Below are 21,440 nucleotides of genomic sequence, written 5' to 3'. Positions count from 1 at the left end.
TTTTTCATAGTTCGCATTTTTACTCATACGAGTTAAAAATCACAATTAAAAAATTACAATTATGCTAATAAAAAAACCGTGGTAAAATTTACAAAATGACCCTTCTCTAACTCAAAAAGCAAAGGGGAGACGAAATCAGTTGCATGAACTTTAAGAATGGCCTTGCACTCAACGTACACAATGGAATCTGCAACGGTTTTAAACATCTGCTCCACGAATGGAGCTGTCGAACGAAATAGTTATAACTTATAATAATACCCCGCGACATTTTTCAACGCATATTGTTCACCGAAGGTCATATTCCATTGAAATACGTATTCCCATAGCATCGTTAAAGGAAACAAAAATCGCCAGCGGTCACGCATCACTCACGTCCCAATACTTAGGCATAATCGTCTAAGACATTACGTCATTTGATTCGATCATTAAACTCGACACCTCTGACAGTTCCCACGAGTTTACTTACATACTCTTTGTTTCTTTGCAGGATGTCGAATTTCCAACGAACGCGCAGCAAGGTCTGGTGGGGTGACTCACCGCCGAATATTGGCAGCCCGGTGGCACAACCGGTCGATTGGAACCAAAACAATCGACGTGATGAACAAGACTGGGAGCCCCAACTACCGCATTGGATCGCCAATCAGCCTGATGAGCAACTAAACAGGGCTGGCAATGCCGCACGGCCGAATAATGAACAGATTAACCAGTGGCCTCTACGTCATGGTAGCCCTGGCAGTCATAAGAGTCAGGATTCAGGGTTCTCTGATTCAGATACTTCACCACCAAATTCCCACTACTACCAATCTCCTGAGAACATTGATCAAAAGAACAAATCTTCAAGTAGCAGCGATTCAAACAACAATGAAAACATAACCGTAAAACAGGCTATTAACTTTCAAAATTCAGTTAACAAGGATGTGGTTGATAGTCCCAAAGTTTCCGAAAACATTACCAACGCAATTCCAACGCCAAAACCGCGATTGCGTAGCAGCAGCGTCATACAAACTCCTTATGATTTACAAAAGTATTGCGAAATTCATCAAGATGAAGAGCATCTCGAATTATTAAAGGATAAGGATAGTGATACTCCGAATAAAATAGAACCAAAATATCCAACGCCAAGAAACATTAATAATGAATCATATAATAAAGAAAATGTAGAAAAATCTGTTGACAAATCCTTAACTCCGAAACCTATCAAGCCGCGTAGTAAGATAGATGTAAAAGTTTCTCCTTCAAATAATATAAGTAATAAGGAAAATACTCCAAACAAAAGTGCAATACAAAATGATACCAAAGATATACCCGCTAAAAATATTAACGTATTAAGTCCGTCTAAGAAGTACCCAATTAAGAAAACCTTCGTTTCCAGTACCGATAGCGATAGCACCAAAATCAGTAAAGTAGCGAAAGTAAAGGATCTGGAGACAAGTAAAAACAAATCCAATGAAAATTTAGAGTACATTAAATTGTCACACAATAATGAAATTGCAGTCGTCAACCAACCTAGGGTTCGGACACCTATATCTAATGTATCATACGTACCTACTGAAAGAATCAGCTCGTCTCGGATTGAATATAAACGAAGTATGTCCAACGAAGATAATATTCCTATTACTACTACACCGAAATTTCAAAGAAATAGATTGAATCAGTCACTGAACTTTGAAGCACAACGACTAGATCAGCAAATATTAGACATTCAAGATGGTTACCACTCTCTGGGCCACATCGATGAAAATGAATTACCAAATGAGAATACTCAAAATAAAACAACACAATCTGAACAAGTTCATAAACCTACTAAAGCAATACTGGGGAAAAATATCATGGACAGTCTTCATTTGAAACCTACAAAGAAAGTAGGCCCAAAATCCAAGCAAAGATTAGCAATGAAAGGTGAAAAGACAAAGGATATATTTAAATTGCTAACATCGAAGAAAGATAAGCCTGGTGCAGTGGAAAAGCATGCGGGTGGTGTTCTAAACGGTAGCCGAGTCCCATCCTTAGGTCTTCCTAGAGTAACTGAACAGAATTCGTGGGTGATTGTAGGATATCCCGAACAAGAGATGTTGATACCACATTACAACGAGAGACTCGTAGCAGCAGAAAGCGATATTAAAAGAGAAAAGGACAAACCCAATGACGATATCAACTACTTCAAAACTCGAAGAGTGACTCCGCCCCCACAATTCCAAGACAAACACAAAACTCCATACGAAACAGATTCTAAAAATGACAAAGACCTGACTCATGACTCGAAACGGGAAAAATTAAAAGATGAAGACGTTTTTGCTGATGTCCAACTAAACTTAGCATGTACGTCGACACCAAAAATGCTCGCACCTCACGAGTATATGAACAGCAATAGAAACCAAAGCAGTAACAAGAAGAGTAGTCGTAGAGTTAACCTATTAGACAACTTTAATAGCGGGTACGTATATTCCTCACTACAATTTTTAGTAGAATAAAATATGCAAAAAGAAATATCCGTTCAGTAAATAGTACCGTCCATATGGGCTCAGACAAGCAAGGAGTCGAACTTGCAAGTCATGCTCTCTGTTGAGTCACGACCACTGATGCAATACTTCAAACGTAAGTTATTCTCGGTTTGCCATTTTCTTCAGACCAGCATACAGTAGCCCTTTTGTGATTCAACTTGATACAGTCGTCGTGTACCATTAACGCTACACAAGCACAAAATGTGACAACCTTACGTATTTATGTTTTTGTTGTAATTAGACCTATGAAGGTGGTAGAAACTATTGTGGTTCGACTCTGGCCGCGACCACCGCCACACCTATTTCTACCTAATAACAGCAGTGTTAGGCGCTGCTGTGTTCCGGTTTGAAGGGTGTGGTAAGGGAGACATACTTTTCCGAGGCGTTCCAGCTTACTCCTCAGGGGTAGCGGCGCATCTGTGGCCGACCTCAGGAAGGAATATGTAATCCTATCTGGGGTTGATGTCAGATGTCCATGGGCGGCAGTAGCCACTTACTATCAGGTGGACTGCATGCTCGTCTGCTACTCTTATATTATAAAAAAAAACCTAGCGACAAGACTACCTGTTTCAAAAAGACACCAGAGAGTCAATGCCTCAGCATTTTTGAAGAAACGCTCTTGTATCACCGCTTTTAAAGATATCATGTAATTATAATACATATAACCATTCTTTCCAGGTTGGTATTGAACAATCAGAACGAGATTCTATACAGAGAGAGGAGTATAGACCAAACAACGTTAGAGCGACTGTGCGAACGGAAGCCAGAACCCGTTCAGCATTGGCTTTGCGACCTGGTGAGCTCCTGTGAGAACGAATGCATGACGACGTTGCAAAGCAAGCCACTTGGTGCCGAGATGAAGGCGCTGGTATCAGCCAGCTCCGCCACCATCACTGGAAACATTAAAAAGGTCCAGACGCACGGACAAATCATTGTGCACCAATACAGTGATGTTTTGAGGTAATTACGGATTACTCATCAATTATTTTCCTGTTACCTATATAGTATTCTTGGCATAATTGTGTTCTTGTTTGTCATATATGTATTTGATTTATGTTATTTATAGCTTTTGATTTAATTTGGATATTATAATTTGTTATTTTAAATATGAGTGGTCACTGGGTGCAGTGACCACTCCAAGATTAAATCAAAAATAATGGATGGATAATGAATATACCATGGAAGATTGATTAATCACTATCAGTCCTATCCAGTCAGATGTGATTTCGTTTCCCAATTTTTCTAGACCTGCCTCTATTTCTACCACTTATCAGAAATCATGAAACTATGAGTATAAAATAAACATCGACCAAAGTCTATTCCCGTAATAGTAATATTAATAACATTTTCAGGCAACTAGAAACAAACAATACGAGCGAGGAACAAATATGTTTGTTGATTGCAAACATCAATGAGTTCGTGCTAGCCCACAGCATCACGCTGAACACGAAACCACCTGGAGAGACGCCGGAACGGTGGGACAAGATCAAGAAGTCCTTACAGATGTACCTCCAGAAGTTAATAGACATTGGAGAAGATGTCAAATTGGAGCTGAATGAAAGCCACCCGGAGTGGAATCTGGTCGAGAAACATCTGGATACGCTCATCGGGATATTTTTGGAGACGACCAAAGCGGTTTTAGTTCAGCAGATGAAGGTAAGTTTACATATCTCCATCCATCCATCCATCAGCCTTTCGAGGTACATACTAGACACAGGCCTTTTCTAATTCGCCTTAACCTATTCATCATCTTTCTTTGGGACTTCTGAGTCAAACAATAACAAATGATTAATAAAAATAGAAAATTACGTTCTAAAATTGTCGGAAGTCAGGAGAGACATTACTTCTGACGGAATTTAACAAAGTCCTATTTCTCTGTAACTTATTGACTATCACACCGGTTTTTATATACATACTTAATAGAGCGATCAAGATATAATGGGCTAACGACCGGCTCGGTCAAGCACGAGTGCTGTTCAAGTATTCCTCAATTAGTTATAATGTGGCGTTGGATATCGTGTATATGTTCTTTAACAATGTAAAATAGCACTTAATCTCATTCTTTAGTGATTTAGTACATAGGTTTCTTGTACAAAAGGACTGCTATTGGCAATTGTTCACCAAATATAAGCCAAACGACCTTTGCCCGCGGCTTCGCTCGCGTTACAAAGAAATATTTTCATCCCCTATTTTATCCCCTAGGGGTAGAATTGATCAAAATTCTTTCTTAGCGGATGCCTACGTCATAACATCTACCTGCATGCCAAATTTCAGCCCGATCCGTCCAGTGGTTTGGGCTGTGCGTTGGTAGATCACTATGTCAGTCAGTCCCCTTTGAGTTATATATATTTAGATATACCTAATGACCTTGAAGACTGTATACTTCTTTTGTAAGTTAGTCATTGACAAATTAACGATGTAAAGGGGGACGAAACCTACATTTAGAAAACTTAAAAAAATAATAAACATATCTTGTTTAAGTCTTATAGTAATTTAAGAATTTACACAACTACCCTTACATTATATTTTCACAAGTCTTTAAAAAAATCCGATTAAAAAATCTATATCGGTCGGTTGCTAAATTTAATAATAACATTAATATTAGTAAAATGTGTATAATTTAACATTTTGTCTCAATTTGATTTTCTATGTACGTAATTATTTTGCATCTACAAAAAATTGGAATATTTACTGAAAATCAATTTACACGCAATAACAACACTATTTATTTTTCTTCCAGACTCTAGTGTCAATAATCGAAGAACCACCATCAGACATGATTCTCAAAAGCACTCTCACTTCCATCGGCCACTTGGCGATGTTGAGCGAGAACACAGAGAGTTCTCTCCACGAGAAATGTACCAAAATCATCAAGAGTATCACTGAGTTACCGTTCGTGGACTGTGGGGTTCCTCGGGCTTTGCTCACGGCTATTATTGAGAGCAACAAGAGCTCTATAAAGGCGTTGTCGCTACGAGCGCTCGCGACTGTATGCGTGACCGGGGAAGCTGTTAAACAATTTGAAGAGGTAAGTTAATGTGTTTCATGAACCTACGTACTCTATCAAATACACTGGAGTAATAGATCTCTAAAGTCAGTTAACCTTAGCAGGCTATATACAATGCTGCGTCACATTTTGGTGACTGGTTGTGTTCTAGTATGTGCCTAATGCCCACAGCCCCGGGGTATTCACAAGTGAGGGCCCTCACAATAGAGTCAAAAATTAAAGTTATTTTTTATATGAAATTTTAGAAATTTCGACATTTACAAACAGCGTTTTTTGAAACAGATCTAAGTGATTATCTACTATTTCAATTACGGCATCAAAAGTAACTTAACATTTATTATGACTACAATTAATAAAAATAAGTGACTTATATTTAACAATTTAACAATTGTTTATATTTCAGGGTGGAGGTATAGAAATCCTGTCAGACATTCTCTCGGACAGATCGAACCCGGAACCCCAGATGCGGGAGGCCATCACAGTGCTCACGCAGATCACGGCGCCCTGGCTCCGAGGGCACTACGACCTCACACAACTGCACCAGTACTTGGATACCATCGTCGAAAATATCACTGGTAAATATTTTTTTTAAATAAATAATGATAACTGATGGTGGACCACCACGCTCTAATGCTCAGAAAGTTCCGGGTTCAATCCCCGGCCAGACCTCTTATTGATAAATTTAGATTTTTTTGGGTCTGAATGTTTGTGTGTGTGTCTATGGCACCTACGATACAGGTCTTATTCTACGGCTATAAGTGTAAAAATCTTTTTTTTCATAAGTATTTTTTAAACTGGAAGTTTATTCCCATCAGTCAGTCAAAAAATTGAAGTAGGTACCTAAAATAAAATATTATAAAACATACTCCGGCAAAAATATATTTATTAGAATTTTATTATACTTTAATATGTATTTGAGATCTAAATATTGTTCTTACCAAAGACTTCGCATAATACTAATTTAGGACAATAAACATTTTAAATTCAAGGAGTAATAAAAATGATTCAGTCCAAAATAATTGATTATTTTTTCCATCAACATTTAAAAATATCTAGTTACAAAAGCTTTCGTGCAAATTTATAACTGAAGTCACAACTGTTCGTAATAATTTTAAGTAACTGTGGAAGTGGTTTACTGTTTATCACAAAGCTATTAAAGACTTCTTACGTGTGTAGTGATTTGTAACGCTAGTGGTTACTGATTGTTAGTGTTTCATAATGTGTCGCCATCTATTGGTGAGTAGCAGAACTTCGTGTAATGTAACGCCATCTGTTATTAAGTAGTTGAAACTCGAATAGTAAATGTATTAAGTATTACGTACTAAAATATAGATGGTGCTTTTAACATTATTTACATTTCATTACATATTTTTTGCAATAGAATTTGGTATAGTTATCGCCAAACTGCTAGTCCCCTCTGATGTTGTTGCGAGCAGGTGTAGTCATACAATTTGGTATGACGACGCGATTTATTTCTATATTCAGAGCGGACTAGCAGTTTTACGCGTACAGTATTATGTACTACAATATAGATGGCGCTCTTAGCATTATTTACATTTCACTATTTTTTGCAGTAGAATTTAGTTCATATTAAATATGTTTTGTATTTTTTGTTATTATACAGTATTGTTTTGTGTCCAGAAATCTAAACTATATTTTAATAGAATATTTAAAAGCGGGATCAGTAAAATTTTACTGATTCTATTTTTACTGTTGTGTAATTATACAATTATTTTATAATTTAACAGGTCTATTATGCCGCACTGAGTGCTGTCAACTCCTGCTGCTTTGCACGGCTTGCCTTGTAAACCTGGTGAGGGAGTTGGAACTAGAGAAGAAGGAGGAGGACAAAGGCCCTAAATCTGACATCGTTGAGGTGTTCGAGAAACATCGGACAGTTGAACGGTTGCTTGATGCTGTGAAACGCCGTGGTCCCAACATTTCAGTATTTCTGCAGGTGAGATACAATTTGCGAAGCAACGACATATGAAAGTTCGATAATAATGACATTTGATATTTTTATCGACATTGAATCATTGCCCATTGTAAACTACGGGGTACAGATACAAGATACCTATGGGACATGGGACAGGCTGGATACAAAAAAATAACTTTTAATCATATTGGGTGGTAGTTGGTAGGAAGTTTACTGGATCATCTACCAAAAAAGAATTGAAATCCAAAATTTATATTTAATATTTTTTAAATGTAGCAAAAAAGGTCATTCTACTATGCAAATGAAAGTATAATTTATAAAAGTTAAATTTATAAAAGTAGTATTTTATAAAAGTTTTACTTTTTATCCAAGTCGGCTTCGTAACTCCTTTGAGTGGGCCCTGAAGGCTCATTAGTTTCAACCTGTATATTTAATTTTAATATTTTATTATCTGCTTCATATACTTATTTACACATTATTTATACGTTTTACCAGGAGCAAACCGCATCCCTGTTAGCATCGCTATCCCGCGTGCCGCGTTGCGTACTATCGCTGTCCCGGCTGCGCGCGGCGAGCGTGGCGCTGCTGTGCTTCACGCGCGCCGCGCCCGCGCTGGCGCCGCGCAACGCCGAGCTGCGCGCGCAGGCGAGGCTGCACTGCCACGCTGTTGAGGCTATATCGAGGTAAACTATACACCTTTTTTTTTCTTTTTTGTTATCGAGGGGGAAACCTTCAAAAGGTACCCGACGACGTGGGAGCGACGCCGGGTTATGTGGGATTTTTACCGCACCAAAACCTTTCAATTAATATATGTGAATTCCATATATTTGTTTTCACTGACATAATGAGTTCAATACAAATTTTCAAATAAAAAATACAAATTGTAAGACTAATAAGTTCGAAATGGTATTCCAGAAAAAAAGCATTACACTATATATAATTTCTAGAAAATTATTTTAATCCATAAGAACATTGCAATCGATAAATAAAAACAAAAAACAGTAAAATCAAAAAACATCCTAAATATAAATTCTATTTTCCGACACAATTCATTTAAATTCTAATATTACTTTCCAACAGGTTATCAGTAGTTCCGGACGTGGCGCTTCAAATTGTGCAACTGGAGGGCATTCCTCATCTTACCCGCTTGGTTAGGATGCAGCGAACCCGACCGCACCTCGAGGACAACCCCGACCAAACCCTCATCCACTGCCTCAAAGCCCTGCGGACCATCTACAAACATTACCCAGATGCCTTTGCAGACCACCAGCGGGATGTCCAAGATATGATCAAACCCCACTTGATGGAGTCTCTCATGCTATTCTCTGCTAAACAAGAGAGTTATGTTTGAGGCATGACCCACCGTTCAAGTCACATCCAAAGAAATTAATTAAATATTGGTTTAGCTTATTTTAATATTAATTTCAATCTTTAAACTTTTTTTTAATATGTTTAATCCAATGTGTATCTAAAATTTGTGCTATATGACCTTTTCTAATGAATAGTACATTATTAGGGTACTTTTAAATGACAGGAATTAAAAATTGAATATTGGTTTGAAGACTGAGAAATGTGTACTTTAAGAAGGGTAACAAAATTATAAAATTTGTATGCGTAATAAAATTTATGTAAAAATTTGTGTATAAAAATAAAATGACAAATGAAATTTTAATATATTTCATGCATACGTATGAGTAACATACATTTCTTTATTGTATTTGATGTTATTATTTAATTTGATTTTTTTTTTAAATATACAATTTGTATACACGAAGACCCATGTCAACTTTAATTCTTATATTTTCACAGATTTTTGTGTATAATTTTACTTTATACATTGTATATACTTTTAATGTAATACTTTATCAATTGTAGTCACCTCATTATTTAAAATTATAATGTAGGGATAGAATTATAATGTTATCGTGTATATTATTTACTTTATATTTAGTGGTTCATGTCTGGTATATACAGCTGTAATGTATTAAATAAAGGATAATATGCATCCACCATAACTTACGTAACATATTATAGTAAATTTTCGTTACTATATACTATATTACAAAACAAAAACATTACAATTATTAAAATTATATGAATAAAATATATAATATAACAATTTTTTTATTAATATAAAAAAATGTAGTCAGTTGTTTAAATGTGCTACTAACCGCAGATACTTTTAAATTTAATTTCGTCCAAAAATCTCACTTTCACAATACATTTAGAGTTAGTAACATTAGTTGCGCTATATTGTACTGGCTTATGAATTGATGTGAATTTGTAAGACATATTTTAACATCATCATCATCAACCCATTGCTGTCCCACTGCTAGGCACGGGTCTCCTCTCAGAATGAGAAGGATTAGGCCATAGTCCTTATTGGTAGACTTCACATACCTTTTTAAGATTTTTTTTTGTTTATAAAACTCAAGTATGCAGGTTTCCTCACGATGTTTTTCTTCACCGTTTAAGCAAGTGATAATTAATTTCTAATACGGACATAAATTTGAAAATCAGAGGTGCGTGCCTGGGATTTGAACCCGGACCCCTCGATCGAGACGCCGCGTTTCTTAACCACTAGGCTATCACTGCTTATTTTAACATGGATATGTACAATAAAAAGGATATTGCTAATTGAGGACGTCACAAAAAACTTCATCTTTGTACCGTCTACATATTATATATTACAGTTGTATGTACCAGGCATTATTTGTAATCAGAGGCCATACTTAATATATCGTGCTAGTCTAGTTTCATTTCAGTACATCAGTATTTTAGTTTCAATGGATTTTATGATAAACTAATATTAAGAAGTATAATCTTTACTTGTATGACTGAAGTTTTGACTGGGCACAATCCCTGAAATTTGAGCAAATTTTTTGTTCCTTTCGGCAAATATTCCACTCTAGTGGAAACCAGGAGTGTACTAACACGCTGTACTTGTGAAATCTGAATTACATTCCATAATTGTATAAGTAAATTGATAATAACACTGTGTTTATTCCGTATTGTCAGCTGATATTGAGCAAATGTTGTGCAATTTCCCGCTAATTTATTCTTTATCAAATTTGTTTACGCCGTTGCGATAAAACGCTACTACGTTATACGCAGTTACGGTATGAGTAGTATTATTACCGTATGATATCACATGGGCTGACAGAGCTAACTTCCGTCTTCGGTTGATAATACGTTTAAACGCGCACTTAACACACATCACACCACATTGCTATACCTACTTAATACTACAAAATAAAAACTAACAGATGTCAATCTTCATACAAAGCAGGCTCGAGCCACGCACACATAGACACCGCTCATCGACACGTTATCTCAGGAGGACTCGGGCGTGTACGTTCGCGTCTGTCAGTTCGCTTCTGATACGTGTTTGGAACCGTTTTGTACAAGAAATGGAGCAACAAAAAAAAGTTACCGTAATGCAGTGGATGAGATTGACTTCTGTTAATTTTTATTTTGTGTTAATTCTATATTCATATCTTTGTAATAATTGTACGAATGTATTTAAAAATAAGCATTTGTATAGAAATTCTTATTAAATGTAGAATTGTGGAACGAAACATGCATATAACATGCAATGGGTCGCCTAATTGTTATCTGTTTATAAAATAAAGATATTGATACATTTAAATGTTGTTTCATTGAAACTACTATTGATAAGAAAAACACTTTTATAATAATGTAAAAATAAATTTCTCTTTAGTTAATATAAATTTATCATGAATTAAAATCAATTATTTATGTCATTGAGCTTTTACACTGCAGTTAGTTCTTCTGAAATATTTTAAAATTAATACACTTTTGCAATTGTTTAATAATGTTACTAGGTATAATTTTTTTACAACAGTTAAATAAGCAAGCTATGCTCAAATTTGGGTCAATTTTCTAACAAACAAATGTACAATGACATTTAAAAACTGCAGTGTAGCATCTTAATATTAATAAATCTTACAAGTTACAACCAAATAAATTGAATAACATTTTGTTAGTCATCCATATGATTGTTTCACATTTTTTGAGTGTATTATATCCACTGTAGTCTCATGGCAAGGTCTGAGGTCATACTCGTACACGCCCAAAGAAAACTTGCTTTCAGGTGCCTTATAGATGTCTAACCCTCTTCCAATTTTTATTATCCAGCCTGTACTAATCCTGCGAATTAAAAACAAATTATCAACATTAAATATAGTTAAGATTTAGAAATTATTAAAACAGGTTGGAAGAGTCGAACACAAAGGGTTCTACCCTGGTGGCACCATTGACTCATCTATTTCGGTCTAATAACAGCAGCACTGCTATGTTCTAGTTTGAAGGGAGTGGTAATGGAGATATACCGTTTCGAGGACTTCCAGCTTAGTCCTCAGAAGTAGTGACGTATCTGAGACTAACTTCAGGTAAGAATCTGGGGTTGATAACTGTGCGGGACGACGCGAACAGCTGACTCAAGATTCGACGTAATTATAAGTTTGAAATTGTTTACTTAATTTATAGTTAATAATAGTTCATAAGTTGTAATAAATAAAGACTTCATTATTCGTAACACACGATCAGCTGATTAATATTGTATAGTTCAATGGCCGACGCTAAACAGCTGACTCCAACTCGATCAGCTGATCATAGCAGTAAGACGTAGTTACGTAAACAGCTGATAGTTTTTAATGTAATTTATTGATGTTTTTATTATGTTTGAATAGTGTTTTACTTATGTTTTATTGTTAATAGTATATAATAGGGTTTAATAGAATAGGGAAAATAGATAATAGTTTAAGTTTTGTAAATGTATTAAAATAAATATTTCGTAATAGTTTATAGGGCATAGGTATAGGTGTCATTTATAATAGGTTTTGCAATAGTTTAGGTTTTAATAGAAGTTTAAATAGAAATATGTAAATTCCTAAACAAACTAAATAGATTATTATTATTATTATTGTGAATCATCGATTCAAGGCCACAGTTTGAACAGGTTCGTACAGGTCCGTACAGGTTTAGACATAGAATAACGGGAAATAGTTGTAATTGGCCAAAAGGCCTATATTCCTGCCTAAACCTGCTTCTAGTTGTGGTACTTGAGTCGAGGATATAAATAGGCCAGATTCTCAAATTTTCATTCAGTACTGGCAACAGACCTATGGAACAAACAGGAATAAAAGGAACAAGAACAAACAAGGGATTTCAATTCTTCCAACCCAGCAATTATAGTAATGTGCCCCTGCACATTTAATGGTCCTTCGAAAGCCGAATATTGAAGAAATTGAAGAATAGTAAGTAATATTATCGTTCCAATTGTCATTTTTGTGTATTAGCAAGAAGAATGCCGATCACACGCTCCGTGGGAAAAGAACGCCGAGACTCGACGGAAACGAAGCCCTCCTCGTCTGACGCGACCACTGGGACCTCCGCTACGGGCACAACAACAGAAACGTCGACCACGGGAACCACCGCGACCGACACTACTGGAGGAACCTCCGCTACAGACACGTCCGTCACGACGAAGGGTACAGTAGCGTCAGTGGCCACTGGCACCACGATGGCCAGGCCGGCTGCGACCATTTGCAAGAATTCCGTCGAGCTCACCGCCAGTACTGATTCACCCACAGTAATACAGAAGCCTTCAGAAGCACATAGTCAGCATGGTTCGCGCGCTCCGAGTCGACGCGCCGGATCCACGCGTTCAAGGACAAAGGCTTACAAGATAGCCAAGGCCAAAGAAGAGCTTATACGTCTGCAAGTGGAACTTGCAACAGCACGCCTCGCCGTTATAGAAGCAGAAGACGACGATGACGACGTCTCCGAGTACTCAAAAACAGAAGCCGACACCAGGGTCGACGACTGGTTGGAACAGCAAGCGCAACCGAGGCTAGCCATAGCCGACGAGCCGCACCTACCTCTCCGCGAAATAGAAACAGAAATAGAAGCCATCACGGAAGAGACAAGGCCGGTTCAGCAGAATAATAGTACAGCGCACCATACCCAACCAGATCCGCGAGTACATACAACGGCGGGAGCTCAAGCACCGGCGGGAGTCCACGCGCAGCCAGACTTCTCTCAACTTACGTCAGCGATAACACAGGCCATCAAAGCTAGCCAGCGGTCCTCAAAGTTTGTTGAATTACCGACTTTTAACGGTAATTATCAGGACTGGCTACCTTTTAGAGCAGCATATATGGAAACAGAAGAGTCTTTTTCAGTAGTAGAAAATATTAATAGGTTAAGAAGACATCTTATAGGAAGAGCTAAGGAAGCAGTTGAAAGCTTATTGATCACCAACGCGTACCCATCCGATGTTATGAAGACCTTGGAAATGAGATTCGGTAGATCGGAGATGATAGCAATGGCCGAAATAGACACATTGAGAACACTGCCGCGCCTCTGCGAGTCGCCTAGGGATATTTGCGTGTTCTCTACTAAGGTTACAAACGCCGTGTCTACACTTCGGGCATTGAAATGCGTCTACTATCTCTACAATCCGGAGGTATCTAAGGTAATGGTGGACAAGCTTACTCCTACTTTACGTTACAGATATTACGACTTTGCTGCAACACAACCGAAAGAAGAGCCTGACTTATTGAAGTTTGAAAAATTTATGAAGAGAGAAGCTGAGCTGTGCGGACCCTATGCACTCCCCGAACAGATGGCACCGCCGATGTATAGTAATAGACGTCCTCAGAAGACACATACAGTATTAGAAAAGCAGTCTACAGTTATACAGAAATGCCCCGTATGTGAAGAAACAGGTCACATCGCGACGGACTGCAAACAGTTTAAAGAAGCAAACGAAAGCACAAGATGGGATATAGCAAAGAAGAAACGACTATGCTTTCGGTGTCTACGCTTCAGAAACAAGACTCACAACTGCCGAACGAAGCCGTGTGGTATTAATAGTTGTAAGTATTTTCATAACAGGTTACTACACTTCAACAGAACAGAAAAGGCAGAAACAGAAGAAAAGTCAACAGAGGTCATCAACTCCGCGTGGACTACAGCCAGACCTACAAAGAAGCAAACTTTTTTGAAGATAATCCCGGTGCAGGCAACAGGTCCCAAGAATACGGTCAACACTTACGCGTTATTGGACGATGGATCTACAGTTACGCTGATAGACGACAGCCTTGCCTACGAAATAGGGGCAAAGGGACCCATCGACCCATTACGTATAGAAGCAATCAACGAGTTGAAAACAGCTGAAACAAAGTCAAGAAGAGTTAGCATCACACTCAACGGGTTGAACAACCACACAGCAAGCATTCAAGCGAGAACAATCAAGAACCTGCACGTATCGCCGCAGGAAATAGCAAGACAACAGATAGAAGAATGTGAACATTTAAGAGATCTTAGCGACGTACTCTCCTATGAAGATGCGAAGCCTACCATACTCATCGGTCAAGACAACTGGCATCTCCTTCTAGCATCAAGAGTGAGAAGGGGAAAGAAGAACCAACCGGTAGCGTCTCTCACGCCACTTGGGTGGGTACTTCACGGAAGCCACAACCAAATTATTGGACGTACCGCTAACTTCGTGTCACACATTACAGAAGCGCCGCAGGAAGATAAGCTTGAAGATCTCATGAAGCATTACTTCGCAATGGACTCGCTATGCGTCAACCCAAAGAAGCCACAGTCGGACCCTGAAGAGCAAGCCTTACGTATCTTAAAGAAAAATACAACCCAAACAGAAGAAGGAAGATACGAAACCGCTCTACTATGGAAAAAAGAAGAGGTCGACTTGCCTGACAACTACGACAACTCGTTGACACGTCTTATGCACATAGAAAAGAAGCTTGACCGTAATTCTCAATTAAAACAGAAGTATACAGAACAGATGGACGCGCTTATCAAGAAAGGATACGCCGAGCCTGCACCGAGGACGAAGACTTCCAATAGAACTTGGTATTTACCGCACTTCGCGGTAGTGAACCCAATGAAGCCAGATAAACTCCGAGTGGTACACGACGCCGCAGCGAAGACTAAGGGTGTCGCACTCAACGACTTGCTGTTGAAAGGTCCAGATCTACTGCAATCACTTCCAGGGGTCGTGATGAAGTTCCGACAGCATATGGTTGCAGTAACAGCTGACATTAAGGAAATGTTCATGCAAGTGAAGTTGAGAACAGAAGACAGAGACGCTCTTAGGTACCTGTGGCGAGGGAACCGTCGTGACGATCAACCACCCGAGGAGTATAGAATGACATCACTCATCTTCGGAGCTTCAAGTTCGCCGTCAACAGCAATATTCGTCAAGAACTTGAACGCTAAGAAGTATGAAGAGACCGAGCCAGAAGCAGCCTCCGCCATTATAGAGAAGCATTACGTCGACGACTACCTGGACAGCTTTAGAAGCCTCGAAGAAGCCATACGCATCACTTCAAGCGTGCGTGATATACATAGAAGAGCTTGCTTCGAGTTGAAACAATGGAAGTCCAACACGCCCGCGCTACTACGAGCACTAGGGGAACAGGAGTCGTCACAGAACATAGAACTCTATAAGGCGGGTGAGCAGCTGGAACGTGTGTTGGGAATCATATGGAGACCGGATACAGACGAACTTACCTTCAACCTCAATTTAACGCGTGTGCCTTGTGAACTTATAGATGGGAAAACACCGACGAAGAGAGAAGCCCTACGTATAGTTATGTCGCTTTTTGATCCGTTAGGCTTTGCTTCACCAGTTACTATAAGAGCTAAGCAGATTTTACAGGAACTCTGGCGGCGTGGGACATCGTGGGACGAGAAAATAGAAGATCACATAGCGGAACAGTGGCGCGACTGGATGGTACATTTGAGAAGCCTCTCGAATATAGCAATACCAAGAAGATACCTACAGTACAGCGACGCTACATCCCTTCAGCTCCACGTGTTCACCGACGCCAGCGAGTCAGCCTACGCAGCGGTATTGTATTGGAGAGCAACGGCACCCAACGGCGACGTCAGCATATCACTAATTATGTCCAAGGCCAAGGTGGCACCTTTAAAGTTAACATCTATACCTAGGTTAGAGTTACTAAGCTGCAGTGATGGGAACTCGCCTCGCCGACGCCGTCGTTAAAGAACATCAACGAAAGCCGGACTCAAGAACTTTCTGGACGGACAGCCGCACAGTACTCTCATGGATCAAGGCTGGTTCGCGCTCTTACAAGTCGTATGTGGCACATCGCATAGCGGCTATAGAAGAAGGTACAAAGGTAAGTGAGTGGCGCTGGGTGCCAACGAAGTCCAACGTGGCGGACGATGCCACAAGAAATGTCCCAATAGGGTTCAATAAGAACCACAGGTGGTATAGGGGACCGGACTTCCTACACGAGGATTCGAGCACCTGGCCAATAGAAAATTCTGCGTCATATCCATCAGAACCTACAGGTGAAGAAAGAACACACAACATAGTAACAGAACGAGGTCTGAAGCTGGCTGAAGGTCTACCGGAGGTGTCTAGATTTTCAAATTGGGATAGATTACGTTTCACTACAGCAAGGGTTTTACAGTTTATACAGCTTTGCAGGACGTCTAAACAGCGGGTCAATTACAAGAGGACTAAACGAAACGCTCAAGCGGACCCCGACTGGCGACGTCAAAAGAAGACACCGGTGGCTCCACAGGTAAAGCATAGAAAAATAGAACAAGCCAAGTGTTATATCTCCGTGCCCGCAGAACTCCTCCGAGAAGCAGAAGAGTTATTAATGCGTTCATCGCAAGAAAGTTCATTTCAGGTTGATATAGATAACATAAAACGTCAGAAGCCTATAGACAGAGATAGCCGATTACATCGATTAAGTGTCAAGTATGAAAATGGTGCCCTGAGACTCCGAAGCCGCATCGAAGCAATAGAAGCCGTCACAAATGAGGTCAAGAACCCCATGGTGTTGGACGGTGACCATCCTACAGTCAAACTATGGATACACAGCATCCATAAACAGATGCACCACAGCGGAGTCGAGGCCACGGTAAACGAGTGTCGACAAAGGTATTGGGTTCTACGGTTACGTCCGGTGACGCGAACTATTATACGACAATGTCTCAGATGCCGCATGAAAACTCAAGCACCGCCGTACCCGAGAACCGGAGACCTACCATCGTGTCGCTTGGCACATCACAAGCGACCTTTCACATACACAGGAGTCGACTACTTCGGGCCGCTTACAGTAACAGTCGGGCGTACCAATCAGAAGAGGTATGTAGCTATCTTCACCTGTCTAACCACACGTGCTATTCATCTAGAAGTTACAGCATCGCTCACCACCGACTCTGCGGTGATGGCGCTCCGGCGGATGATGGCGCGCCGTGGACGTCCGGCGCAAATATGGTCGGACAACGGCACCAACCTGAGGGGCGCTGACAAGGAACTACGGCAGGCGATCGACGCAGCCACAGCGGAGGAGGCTGCTAAGAAGATCATCTCGTGGCGATTCATCCCACCTGGCGCGCCCTTCATGGGAGGCGCGTGGGAAAGGCTCGTGCGCTCCGTGAAAACTGCACTGCAAGCAACGCTTCACGAACGACATCCAGCAGAAGAAGTCCTCACGACGCTCCTGGCAGAGGTGGAATATACAGTGAACAGCCGACCTCTCACCCACGTGTCAGTGAGCGCCGAGGACCCAGAAGCGCTTACACCGAACCATTTCCTACTCGGCGGGAACGGAAGAGTATCGACCCCGGGAGAGTTCAACGACCGCGACACCATATGCAAAAACAGCTGGCGTGCCGCGCAGAGATTAACCGACATATTCTGGACAAGATGGCTTCGAGAGTACCTTCCTGAGCTTCAACACCGGCGGGAGCCCCACGGAAGAGGGGCAACAGTGAAGATCGGCGACTTAGTACAAATATTGGATAGTAACCTACCTAGGAACATATGGGTTCGAGGTCGGGTCATCGCAACATTTCCGGGTCCAGACAACATAGTAAGAACAGTCGACGTGGCAACCAAGGGAGGAGTTCTACGCCGGCCAGTGAGGAAGCTGGTAGTGCTGCCTATAGAAGACGTCGCCCCAGCACCGACAGAAGATGCAACACAGCTGCACGGCGGGAGAAATGTGCGGGACGACGCGAACAGCTGACTCAAGATTCGACGTAATTATAAGTTTGAAATTGTTTACTTAATTTATAGTTAATAATAGTTCATAAGTTGTAATAAATAAAGACTTCATTATTCGTAACACACGATCAGCTGATTAATATTGTATAGTTCAATGGCCGACGCTAAACAGCTGACTCCAACTCGATCAGCTGATCATAGCAGTAAGACGTAGTTACGTAAACAGCTGATAGTTTTTAATGTAATTTATTGATGTTTTTATTATGTTTGAATAGTGTTTTACTTATGTTTTATTGTTAATAGTATATAATAGGGTTTAATAGAATAGGGAAAATAGATAATAGTTTAAGTTTTGTAAATGTATTAAAATAAATATTTCGTAATAGTTTATAGGGCATAGGTATAGGTGTCATTTATAATAGGTTTTGCAATAGTTTAGGTTTTAATAGAAGTTTAAATAGAAATATGTAAATTCCTAAACAAAGTAAATAGATTATTATTATTATTATTGTGAATCATCGATTCAAGGCCACAGTTTGAACAGGTTCGTACAGGTCCGTACAGGTTTAGACATAGAATAACGGGAAATAGTTGTAATTGGCCAAAAGGCCTATATTCCTGCCTAAACCTGCTTCTAGTTGTGGTACTTGAGTCGAGGATATAAATAGGCCAGATTTTCAAATTTTCATTCAGTACTGGCAACAGACCTATGGAACAAACAGGAATAAAAGGAACAAGAACAAACAAGGGATTTCAATTCTTCCAACCCAGCAATTATAGTAATGTGCCCCTGCACAATAACTGGTATCCGTGGGCCGGCACTAGCCACTTACCATTAGGTGGATTACTGGATATCTCTATTAATAATAAAAATTATTGACAATAACATGGTTTTTTAGTCTGTAATTTTATTAAATCAATGTATAAACCAAAAAACTCATTATCGGCAGAAAATAACAAGTCATTCATGAATCATACAACAGATGTCTGAAAAGATTATTGAACTAATTAAATAATAGTATAGTCCGCGTAAAACTGCTAGTCCGCTCTGAATATAGAAATGAATCACGCCGCCATAGCAAATTGTACGACTACCCTGCTGGCAACAACACAGAGCGGACTAACAGTTTGGCGCGAACTATAATAGTAATAGTTTACTTACGTGATCTGCCTGTCGTGTAGTGTCTCCGAGAACTTAACAACTAGTTGTACCCTATATTTTCTCAGGTCCTCGGTCAATTCTGCTAGCCACTGTCGTTGGTCCTTATCAGTTCTGTTATCCTTAGACGTCACCAGTTCTATGAGTTGCAGGTTACTGCATGACTTTACAAGCAATTCGCACAACCGAAGAAAGTTTTGACACTGAAAGAAATTATACAGTAATATACATAACCATGTCCTAATCTTGTTTTGTAATTTGGATGAAGCATTTAATGTTCAATTTAAAATATTGTTTTCGTATATCATTTCTATTTTTATGTTATTTCAATTCTTTTAATAGTTTACTTTATTTTACACTCATTAATATAACTTTTATTTTAAAGAGTGTAAAATTAAATAAAATTGAAAAATTGACCTCATATACCTTCAAGAACTTGTTTTTTTAAATCTCTCAGGTAAGCAGCTTTCCTAACAATGTTTTCCTTCACCATTTAAAAATGTGATAATTAGTTTCTAATCATTACCTGATGAAAACTCCTTATATAGGGATCCTCGACCGCAACATACTGTACATCATCATCGAGAAACCTTCCGAATAGCGTCTTATAGCTGTGTCCCGTGGAGTTGTCCTGTATGATCACTTGCTCATGAAATTTCCCCTCTTCCTTATTTTTCAGGATAAGCCTCTTGATCCCCTCTGCTCTGTTCATGTACTCTGTCACTTTTACCCGTAAATATTTTTTTACTGCTTCGTCTGTTTCTTCTGTAATTTTAAACCCATTTCAGTATGACATAATTTTAGGTAATTACTGCGGCATTGAGGTTTTTAAAATATTATGTTCCGCCGTGACCACAATATTGAATTGGAATATTCTTGAATATTTCAGTATTTTTATACAAATCTTGGAGACAGTTGGAAATAAAATACTTAAATGAACAACATATAACATTGTCATTTGACAACTTGCGTGGCAGAGCGGTCATCATACCAGTCTGACGCGCAAAGGGTTCCGGGTTCGATCCCTTGCCAGACAGATATTTGAATGATGAATTTAGATATCTGTTTCTGGGTCTGGGTGTTTGTGTATTGTCTTTGTGTGTGTCCATGGCACCCACGATACAGGGAATCCTAGTGTGGGGCTGTGAGTGTACAAAGCGTTTTTTTTTTTTTGTCAATGGTTAACTTATTTAACGCAATGAAAAATAATAAATTATTTACGTAAGAGTCCAGAAAATACAGTATTATCCAGTAGTGCCTGCATTATTAGGAACCCCAAGCAAAAACTGCTAATAAAACCAAAAATAAAGTAGGTAAAATAAGGATGTACTTATAAATAGTATAATGTTAATAATAAAACAAACCTTTCATTTTATCGACTAATATTTGAAGTCCTTCTTGATAACACACAAGAGCTTCCGTATATCGTTTCTTCGTATCCAACTCAACTCCGCGCTTTAAAATGTTTATTGCTGCACTTTCGATATTCATCGTTACTTTTATTCTTACGTCTATAAGTTATATTATAAATTATTTACATTAAACAAAACACATAAACGCGTGAATTCAAAAATATCAATTTTACGAAAATAACAAAGCAAAATGTCAATGTGTCAAAATGACAACCCTTGTCAGACAAGGAAACCACAGCGAATAATCGATCAGACAGCTAACACAACTAAGGGACTTCCCATACTATAGGCCGACAAACTTTTGGAGGATAGAAATCTGCATGCTTGCCTGTTAAACCTGTATTATAAAATATTGCAATTTCGACTATGAACAATAACTTC

At 39.1% G+C, this 21,440-nt stretch overlaps 3 protein-coding genes across 3 annotated transcripts in view; 2 read left to right on the top strand and 1 right to left on the bottom strand.

The window, feature by feature from the left end:
* insc (spindle orientation adaptor protein inscuteable) overlaps window positions 1–8,891 on the top strand; it is a 58,294-nt gene extending 49,403 nt beyond the window's left edge. Inside the window, exons 2-9 of the mRNA XM_073089429.1 lie at window positions 488–2,434; window positions 3,180–3,461; window positions 3,854–4,157; window positions 5,242–5,529; window positions 5,912–6,083; window positions 7,257–7,465; window positions 7,940–8,127; window positions 8,525–8,891. Of these exons, the coding sequence (XP_072945530.1) occupies window positions 489–2,434; window positions 3,180–3,461; window positions 3,854–4,157; window positions 5,242–5,529; window positions 5,912–6,083; window positions 7,257–7,465; window positions 7,940–8,127; window positions 8,525–8,795 (3,660 nt within the window). The 5' untranslated portion in view covers window position 488 and the 3' untranslated portion in view covers window positions 8,796–8,891. The remainder of the gene's footprint in view (window positions 1–487; window positions 2,435–3,179; window positions 3,462–3,853; window positions 4,158–5,241; window positions 5,530–5,911; window positions 6,084–7,256; window positions 7,466–7,939; window positions 8,128–8,524) is intronic.
* A 2,416-nt stretch (window positions 8,892–11,307) lies between these two features.
* LOC140754425 (MIT domain-containing protein 1) lies at window positions 11,308–21,273 on the bottom strand. The gene is made up of 4 exons (XM_073089430.1): window positions 21,012–21,273; window positions 20,174–20,412; window positions 19,651–19,850; window positions 11,308–11,614 (listed from the first exon to the last, which is right to left on the bottom strand). The coding sequence occupies exons 1-4, from the start codon at window positions 21,136–21,138 to the stop codon at window positions 11,452–11,454; spliced, it is 729 nt and encodes a 242-aa protein (XP_072945531.1). The 5' UTR covers window positions 21,139–21,273; the 3' UTR covers window positions 11,308–11,451.
* LOC140754540 (uncharacterized) lies at window positions 12,604–18,510 on the top strand. The gene is made up of 2 exons (XM_073089580.1): window positions 12,604–16,450; window positions 16,551–18,510. Exons 1-2 carry the CDS (start codon window positions 12,774–12,776, stop codon window positions 18,508–18,510), a joined length of 5,637 nt encoding a protein of 1,878 aa, XP_072945681.1. The 5' UTR covers window positions 12,604–12,773.
* Window positions 21,274–21,440: the final 167 nt, after the last annotated feature.

The sequence above is a fragment of the Epargyreus clarus genome, unplaced genomic scaffold (genome assembly GCF_041222505.1).
Source record: "Epargyreus clarus isolate Ecla_fem2 unplaced genomic scaffold, WU_Ecla_fem_2.2 ptg000029l, whole genome shotgun sequence".
Taxonomy (NCBI): Eukaryota; Metazoa; Arthropoda; class Insecta; order Lepidoptera; family Hesperiidae; genus Epargyreus; species Epargyreus clarus.
Note: the sequence above shows the minus strand (reverse complement) of the source record. Positions and strands in the feature narration are given on the sequence as shown.